At 45.5% G+C, this 9,528-nt stretch overlaps 1 protein-coding gene across 4 annotated transcripts in view; it reads right to left on the bottom strand.

Moving 5' to 3' along the window:
- The window catches only part of ANKRD17 (ankyrin repeat domain 17), a 200,020-nt gene that overhangs the window by 31,959 nt on the left and 158,533 nt on the right, over positions 1-9,528 (bottom strand). For all 4 annotated transcript variants that reach the window (XM_019516757.1, XM_019516758.1, XM_019516760.1 and 1 more), the window contains 2 exons: positions 7,194-7,289; positions 2,200-2,316 (listed from right to left, as the gene is read on the bottom strand). In XM_019516757.1, the coding sequence (XP_019372302.1) occupies positions 2,200-2,316; positions 7,194-7,289 (213 nt within the window). The remainder of the gene's footprint in view (positions 1-2,199; positions 2,317-7,193; positions 7,290-9,528) is intronic.

Here is a 9,528-nt window from a genome sequence, read left to right as displayed (position 1 = left end):
CGTTGCACTTGGGGTGGGTGGCAGCGGCGCTGGGAGTGGGGGTTTGGGGGGCTATGGTGAATTCTCAAGTGATTGCAGCCCCCACCCCATAGTCCCCTCCCAGCACTGCTGCAAACAGCCCAGTGCCATCCCAGCCCCAGCCCGCAGAGGCAGCCCACCCCGCCCCACTTACAGATCCATGGGTATGTACCCCCCTGCCTTCCCAGGGTGCATGCCCCCATCCCCCCATGCCCGCTGGATGATCCGTTTGCGATTATGTCCCATGCCCCACCCCCCAACCCAGTTGTACAGTGCCTGCCCCTGCCCCACTCCCTCCCTCACCACTGATGCAGCTGCCTGGGCTGCCCCACATTTGGGGGGGGGGCACGTGCCCCCCCATCTGTGTGTGTGTGGTGGGGGGAAGCAGTGGCCAATACGTACTGGGTTTTGTGCCCTGAGCCCTGCTGCAGCTGGCCTGGGAGCGGCCTGACGCCACGTGCATTCCACCATTGTGCAGAGCCTTGCCCCCTGCCCACCTGGTGGCAGAATGCACCGTTGGACCCCTGCTCAGCCAGGTGCACATGCTCCCCAGGCCTCCACCAGAGTGTACACAGTGGCCAGTACCCCCAGCATGTGCCCCTGGACAAGCTAAGTCCCAGCACCTGGCTGGGCCAGGGCTTGGGCAGGGGGCAAGCCTCAGCCCAGCAGCGGGACACACGTAGCATCGGGCCATTCCTGAGCCAGATGCAGTGGGGCTCAAGGCATAGTGCATAGCAGCAACTGCCTCCACCCCACACACAGGTTGAGGAGGGCACATACCCTCTGGGCCTCTGCCAGGATGCGAACAGCAGCAGGAGCCCTCTGAGCCCCTGCACTTTATCATCCCAGCACCCAAAAAGTCAGGGAACAGATCCTTCAAGGAATCTGCTTCTAAGCACTTGGAAGAGAAGGTGATTAGGAACAGTCAGCATGGATTCACCAACGGCAAGTCATGCCTGACCAACCTGATTGCCTTCTATGACGAAATGACTGTAAATGCAGGGAGACCAGTGGATGTGGTGTGCCTTTGATTTTAGCAAGGCTTTTGCTACAGTCAGTCCTGGGACCCATTTTGTTCAATATCTTCATCAATAACCTGGAAGATGGGATGGAGTGCACCCTAAGCGAGTTTGTGGATGATACCAGGATGGGTGGAGCAGTAGATATGCCGGAGGAGGACAGGGTTAGGATTCAAAGTAACCTAGACAAGTTAGAGGACTAGACCAAAAGAAATCTTGTGTGGCATATTACCACAAGCACACATGTGCACAGGCGCAAGTTCCCTGCAGGACAAATAGCAGTGGTACATATTTGCAGGGTTTGGATTAGATGACCTCCTGAAGTCCCTTCCATCCCTAATTTTCTATGATTCTGTATCTGCACAACAGCAAGTGCACACTTTTCAATGAGTTCAATCTGTAGGAACCAGACTTCTGTGGATTATGTAAATAAATTGTTTCTTGGTATGAACTTTTCTTGAAAGGTTTCTTTTAATAGAGTATAAAAGAAAACTTATTTCAGCAAATACTGACTGGTTTATAAATAGATGCTACATGCAAAAAGTATCAATTTAAAACTGCATTCTTTTATATTTGCACAGATCATTTTACAATGCTAAACAAAAAAAAGCAGCAGCAGACAGGCACAAAGTTATATTAGACAGTCCAAACCCAAAGAAAATATCATTCAATTTCTAGTCATCCACAGGGTGAATATACAATGTCTAAACCAGTGGTTCAATGTTTCTGGACTCAACGCACCCCTTGCTAAAATTAAGGCACCTCTCAGGAAATGCCAGCTCTTAATGTTTCTACTACATACAACTCAGAAGGGAGCACAACACATTGGAATGTTTTTACCACAACGGTTTCCTATTTGAAATCTCTGGGTTTTATTTCATGAATCATATTCACACACCTAACAGTGCATTGCATGGCAACCACAGGCACCCTTGGAAGGATCTCAAGGTACTCTAGAGTACTATGGCACCCTGGTTGAAAAATCACTGATCTAAACACTCACTGGTTCCCTTCTTAGGGTGGATAGGGGCAGGTAATTTCATACAGCAAAATTTTCCACTGGATTTTTCTTTTTAAAGTTATTTTCAGGCTCAAGTCCTGAATAAATCACCATGCTGGCGGTTAAGGTATTTAGCACTTCAGATGATGGGTGATTTCTTACCTTCTCCAAATCCAGTTCCTCTAAAAGAATGCTTGCATTTTTGTTTGCTTCAGCAGCCTGTCTATCTTTGGCTTGTACAATTGATTCCATACAGAGGTGGCATTTCTTCAGCATCTCCTACAACAATCAAGTAAAATAGTCTTCTGTCTGAAGAAATAAAGCCAATTCTTGCCATTGTTCACAAATACACACTTTCAAAAGGGATTTACAGCCCATTCGAGAGCTTGTACAAATTCATGTTTTTAGAAAGAAAAACACATTAATGTTTTTTACATTTGAGGAAATTTTAAAAACACACATATTTTGTGCCAATGTATCAGTCTTTGTAGAGTCAATATGCTGAGAAATCAGCATAATCTCTTACAATATAAGCAACAAGTGGTGCATATTGAAAATAAGTATTTTATGTCAGATGAAGGGCAGTTTGGTTATTCATAATACCGTATTAAGAAAGAAATGGACTGCCTCCTACCTCAATTTTGAACTTAATTCTTGAGAGAAAAGTCTTATGGGTCAGCCAAGCTATCTGTTTTCACTGAAAACTGGTCAGCAAGATTTTCCACACTATTCATGTTTCAGTCTTATTCTACATGGACTACCAGTATGGCTGAAAGAGCCATTTTCATTTTAATGTCTGCCTGCTCTATCACTAGCTTCTCTGCAGAGGCTAAGAAAAGTGACAGTATGAATGATGAGTGTAGATTGTTCCTTCCCTTGCAGAACTTTCACAGACATTGGACCACAGCCATGGAACTAAATTTGCAGTGCTCACAACAAGATTTTAAGTTCTTTCTCAACTTACAACTTTCTATTGGCCAGTTACTCTTATGCCCACCGCTTCCTTCTTACAAACATTTATTCTATAGAATCACAGGATCATAGGAAAATAGGACTGGAAGGGACCTCATGAGGTCATCTAGTCCAGCCTCCTGCTTAAGGCAGAATCATCCTTGACTAAACTATAAATCGTAAGAGACCCATAAATCAGGGATGAGAGAACTAGTGCCCTAGTCATTTGAACAGAGAGAAGACAGCGTCTCCTCCATCGATACTACATCAGGGACATCAGACAGGACAAAATGTTCGATTCAAGATGGTGTAGGTGGGAAAGAGATAGCAACTATTAAACAAAGATGGGCAGAAAAGTAGATATTGAAATTCTAAGCAAATACTAGGCCTGCGCGAATACGGAAATATTCGATTCAGATTTGGCCAATCTGGAGGACACTGATTTGAATCACTGTCTCCATTTGATTCGGCCAAATCAGAAACAGAGATTTGGCCCTATTTCAGATCTGACGGGGAGAGGCAGGCACAGCTGGACGGCTGCTCCTCTGGTTGTGCCTGCCTGCCTCTCCCCAGTTGGGGGGAGAAACGAGGGAAGCCTCCATGGCTTCCTTGCCCAGCCCCATCCCCTGCCCGGCAGAGCCTCCTGGCACTAAAAAAAAAGCCCTGCATTCACTGGCTGCAGCAGGGGTTATGGGGGCTCTGGGCCTCCTGGCAGAGGCTCCCCCTCTCCCCTGCATAGCTCTCACTCCCCAATCCCCCCCCCACTCCGCCCTGGCCCTGATGGCCCCCCCTGCCTGGCCCCAGCAGTCTGGGAATAAAAAACAGAAAACACCCCGCACTCACCAGCTGCAGCAGTGGGGATCAGGGCCTTTGCGGGCTCATGGCAGGGCCCTCCCACGCAGTGCAGGGGGCACAGCAGGGATTGTCCCCCCAACTGGCACCCAAGCAGCAGCTGCCCTATGGTGCGGGTGCAGCAGTCTGGCAGGGCGCTGCGTGTTGTCTGGGATGTGGGGCGATTCCACGTCAGCCAGAGTCCGGTAGCGCTCAGCCCCAGTGACCCCAAGTATCCCTGATCCCTGCCTGTCCCCGATTTCCGCTGCTGCAGCCTGTGAGTGTGGGGCTTTTTTTGTGGGTTTTTTTGTTTCTGTTTTGAAGTGTCGGGAAGCTGGGGCCAGGCAGGGGATGAGGCCAGGCAGGGCAGCTAGGGGGTCTTCTCCCACAGCTCCCCCAACCCGGGGATAGGCGGGCACAGCCAAAGGAGCCGCGGGAGAACCTGCAGCCACCTGGCTGTGCCTACCTCTCCCCAGCTGATCCGAATCACTCCGAATCTTTTCTGAATTGATTCGGAGGCTTTGGATTAGATTTGGACCTTTTAATTGGTCTCCCAATTCGGTTTGGATTGAGAGATTCAGCTGCTGAATCGGGGCCGAAATCTCCTCCAAATCAAATTGACGACGGAAGCTTTGCACAGGTCTAGCAAATACTAAACTAGGTGAAGACATGCCTCACAGTAGGAAGGGACAGATATTTTTTAAAAACGAATTCTTGGCAAATACTCGCATACTACAGTGATTGGGTCCGTATAAACACTTGCACTGGTGGCATTAAAAACTTGCAAACAGACAGACCACTGCAGATTAGTTAAGAAGTCAAAGAATATTGTTGCCTTATGAGTTTGTCATGGCTCCATGCAGAGCCTGAGCTTCAAGGAGCTTATGCAAGGACAGTGAGGATTGGGCAGGCACTTGGTGCAGGCAGTAGCCATCTGCATCACCACCATCCTGTTATTATGATTTTAGTGTGGATGTCTCATTTCTTCTGAAAACTTTCAACTTCTGCTCCTATCAAGCCAGGTCAGAGATGTACAGGGCAAGAGCTTTCACACAGGAGACACGCTAAACAATTAAAGCTAGGGGCGCACCAATAAAGAATTTTTTGGCCAATACCAATGGCTGATTATTAACCAGCCATATCGGCTGATACCAATCCAACTGCTAATATGCAGCCTGGCAGCTTGAAGAGCAGCATCCAGCTGGTAAGTCTGTGTGTGGGAACGGGAATGGCGGAAGGAAGAGGCGCGAGGGGGGTGCAGATCAAAGCCCCCCCAGTGAAGGAGGAAGTAAGGCTGGGGGAGGGCCAGGTGCTGCTCGGCTGGGGTGGGGCAGGGCATGGGACAGATACACAGGTGGCTTGTCTGCAGTGGGGCTGGCAGCTCCTACCACTGCTCACACCCTGGGGGAGGCATGGAGGGCATGTGCTCCCCATACTTATATACGGGGCAAGGCCAGGCTGCCTCCTGCAAGCTGGGGCCAGGAGCTATGCTGGCCTCTTCCTGCCAGGGGAGCTGGACCAGGGCGGTGCTTGGTGCAGATGAGGGCAGAGAGGGCATCAACACTGGGAGGGAGGGCTACAAGGAATTTTGGGGTGGCTGTAGCCCCCCATATAACCCTCCCTCTCAGTGCTGCTGCTGCCTGCCCCAAACACAGCCCTGGCTCAACCCCCACATCAGGAAGAGGCTGGCACAACCCCCAGCTTGCCCTCACTCCATGCAAAAATCTAAGGGGCACATGCCCTCCATGCCTCCCATGGGGTGCACACAGTAGTGGGAGCCACCCCCCTCCCCAACCCCTGCAGAAGAGATACCTGCAACTCCCTCCCACACCCTGCCCTGCCCCAGTCCGGCTGGGCAGCACCTACCCCAGTCCCTGCTCCACTCCCTCCCTCCTGCTCCACTCCCTCCCTCGCTGTGAGAGCCTCAATTGTCCCCTCCCATATCCCTTCTCCCCCACAGACTTATTGGCCAGACACTGCTATCCAAGCTGCGGGGCTGCATTCCTGGCAATGTGCATGCTGTGGCTATGTGCATGCATGCAGCATTTATTGGTAACATTATCAGCCACATTAGCCAAAAAAGCCAACTGCCGATAACGTCAATTTTCCTTTTTATCAGTGCTGATACAGTATAGACTAATATATCAGTGCACCTCTAATTGAGGCCAATCCCTTCTAAACAATGACTTGAATATCAAAGAAATTGTGAAGCTTGTTCATAGATTTCATAGACATTCAGGCTGGAAGGGACCCTGGAGAATCGAGTCCAGCCCCCTGCCACAGGGGCAGGAAGTCAGCAGGGATCATAGGATCCCAGCAAGATAAGCATCCAAATACGACCTTGGGGGCTCGGACAGTAAAGAAGTTCTTCCTTATGTCCAGCCTGAAATGGTCATGGAGGAGTTTGTGACCATTCGACCTCATCATCCCTCAGGGTGCTCTGGTGAACAGACATTCCCCCAGATCCTGATGAGCACCCCGATAAACTTATAGGTGGCCACCAGATTGCCTCTGAGCCTGTGCTTTTCCAGGCTGAAGAGTTGTTCTTTAATCATTTTAGCCACCGATCTGAATAATTATATTTTATAGGTTCAGACTCACTAAGAAATAAGTATTTCAACTTTAGACACTGAGTTCAGGTTCAGAATGACACTGGTTCTTATAAATATTGAACAACATAAATGCCGGAGAACATTATTTCAGTAATGTAACTAAGAACCAGAGAACTTTAGGATTGGTGATATTTGCTTGTTCAGATGATACAAATAGATGACACAGAATGGAATAATTTTTATGCAGAAAGAAAGCATGTAGTCACAAAAAACATGTCTGCACTACAATTAGAGCTTGCGGCATAACAATGGCAGCATTGGCTTCAGCACAAGCTGTAAAAGCTAGTCCTGGAAACAGAATACATATTCAGACACCTGCCACAATTACTGTACTATTAGGACAGCCATATTAGCACTAATTTGCACATCTATTTCTTCTGCAATCACACCTCCAACTACTGAGCAGATGTAGCCCAAACCTGCACTAACATTTGAAAATATACACAATTTTGCTAATCTGAAAAATGTGAGAGAGCAATTGGAAACTGAGAAATCATGACAAGCATTTTATTTTACCTCCAGTTTTAGAGAGCCAACTACTTTGCAGTATTTGGATTTCTCACTAAAGAAACTGCTCTACTCAAAATTATTACTATTAATTATTAATTTTTAAAAAGTAGCACAAACTTGGTGTGCCAGTCAAGCAGATGTCCTTTTGTAAATTCCTCTCTTAAGTCACAATTAGTATAATTATTTTAGTATCACTTTTTAACCTTGTTAAAATCCTGCTAAGATGAGATACCTTAGAATATTTACACTTACCTTGTCAGTAATTGTTGCTATGTACCTCATACATTCTGAGTCTGATGGAAACTGGTTTACTTCTTTCACTAGGTAGCGCACCACTTTTACATGACCCTAAAAATTTAAATTTCAAACAGTCTTACTTCATATTAAGCTACCAGCATTTTTAAAAAGAATAATTTTCAAAGAGTTGCATATCCAAGATGGTATCAAAGCTTTCTTATTAAGGCACCAGGAAACTACACTTCAAAATATCTCAAACTTCATTTCATATTCTTTAGTTTAGAGATGCTTCAATCATCATCCCCAACCTTGTTTCCTTAATTAATTATTAAATAGTAAATTATCATTAATAATTTTTTAAAAATCCCTCTGATGCCAATACTTCCATTCGTCTCCATGTCCACAACAGAAAAACAACCCTGATATTGAAACCTGGTAGAGGGGGGTCTCTTCTTAATGAAGTATAGAACGTAATATTACCCTTTGAACAACAGCTGTTGTGCAAGTGAAGGAAATAATTTACTTTTATAAAGGTCCATTTTTTATTCCATTAACAAGATGAACATGGAAAGAGAAACACTGAGGCAAAAATTAAAAGCTTATTTTCAAAATAAGAGATGCTGCTAAAAAGTTACAATATTTCTACTGTACTAAATTAAAATGAGTAAAAGTTGCATTGTTCATTGATAAAAGCTGGTGACAGAGTGGCTGTGAGAAAGCTATTGGAGTTAAAATTTTAGGAGAACAGACTGTACAGGGACTTTCATCACTACCTCCACAAGGTAATTACAAGCAATTTAGTAAATTATAAGAACAATGCAACATCACAATAAATAACTTTGCTACTTTTAGGGGTTGGAGAGTTAACTCTTTCAGAAATTAGTTGGGAAATATATTTGGTAACAGACAGATAGGTCTGAAAGGGGAAAGCTATTAGAGCCCAAAGATTGCCACACAATACGGCTGAGAAATGAGCCCTATATATCACCATATATATCCATTCTTCGATCGTCTAAAATAAGCTACCTAGCTGTGGGTGAACTACCCTGTGCTCTGATCAGTTGCATCAATGCCATTTCAGTATAATTATTTTGGCACAATCAGTTTGTAATTTTTACTACAAATTAAGGCAGAAGTACTCATTGAAGAGATGGATTACATGAGTTTTGAAATTGTTTTCTTGGGATGGACAGTTCAGGATCTAAAAGTAGCAATAATATTCTGCAATTCTTTCACATGGGGATCCAGACACCTAAAATTAATGAATGAGCCCTATGATCTCTTAAGGTAAGGAAGTACTGCCCTCATGCTTACATGGGAACTAACTGAGGCACAATTTTTTTATTTTTTTTGCCCATGGCTATATAAAGTAATACATGATTGAAGAAAGAATCTTTCTAATTTCACGAGATTTAATCTCTGACTAGGCCAATCTTATATATTGGTTATGCTCATCTTCCACATATCTATATTTGCATGTATATTTCATTGGTATCTGAGCAGCCTCAGGTATTGTTTCTCTAGGACTAAGATTATATGAACTGCAACATATTTAATTTTTTAAACTTCTGTATGACCTAAATTGGGTCTATGACTATAAAAACCCTGAAGTAGAAATGCTGCTGTTAGCTTTGTCTTTGACTGTGTCATCCAGCCTACAGGGTTCCCTACAGGTTTAGAAACTTGGTGGCAGAAAAGCAGTGGCACCACTCCCCCCACCTAACACAGAGCTAAAAGGGGGTAATACCTGGCCTCAGGACCCAATCCCAGAGTGGTGGACTGGACAGAGGCAGGACTGGGACCCTGGAGCCCAATCCAAGTGCACAGGGGGCTGTACCACCCCCTTGGGATCCAATCTCAGCATAAGGGGAAAGGAGGGCCAGGTCCATGGGCTCATCCAGCCTGCAAACTAGCTTTGTGCCACCCATTTAGCCTGCAGGGCCAAAAGGTTGAGCACCCCTGGCTTAGACCATGCTCTCTTTGTACTTTTCTACTACCAAGTAAGGCTCTGGAAATTTACAGCTGGTGAATTCTGAAGTCAGCTTCAAGTCTGAAGAACTACAATGTGATCCCTATTTTTGTGCGTTCAAAACCAGAAATTCAAATGAATTTATTTCCCTTCTTAAATATTTTAATAAAATATTCAGTCTCTTTCAAGTAACCATGCTCTAATTACCACCACACAGTTATATTTACTAAGGCTGCACTGACAGAGATTTTGGGGGCTGATACAGATAGCTGATATTTAAGGAAGTATATAAGCTGATACTGATACGATTTCCTATACAGCTGTGTCCAGCTGGTAAGTCTGTTATGGTGGAAGGGGAGGAGGAACGGATACGGGGGGGGG

Source organism: Gavialis gangeticus, unplaced genomic scaffold (assembly GCF_001723915.1).
Source record: "Gavialis gangeticus isolate Ggan-Ray unplaced genomic scaffold, GavGan_comp1, whole genome shotgun sequence".
NCBI lineage: Eukaryota > Metazoa > Chordata > Crocodylia > Gavialidae > Gavialis > Gavialis gangeticus.
Note: the sequence above shows the minus strand (reverse complement) of the source record. Positions and strands in the feature narration are given on the sequence as shown.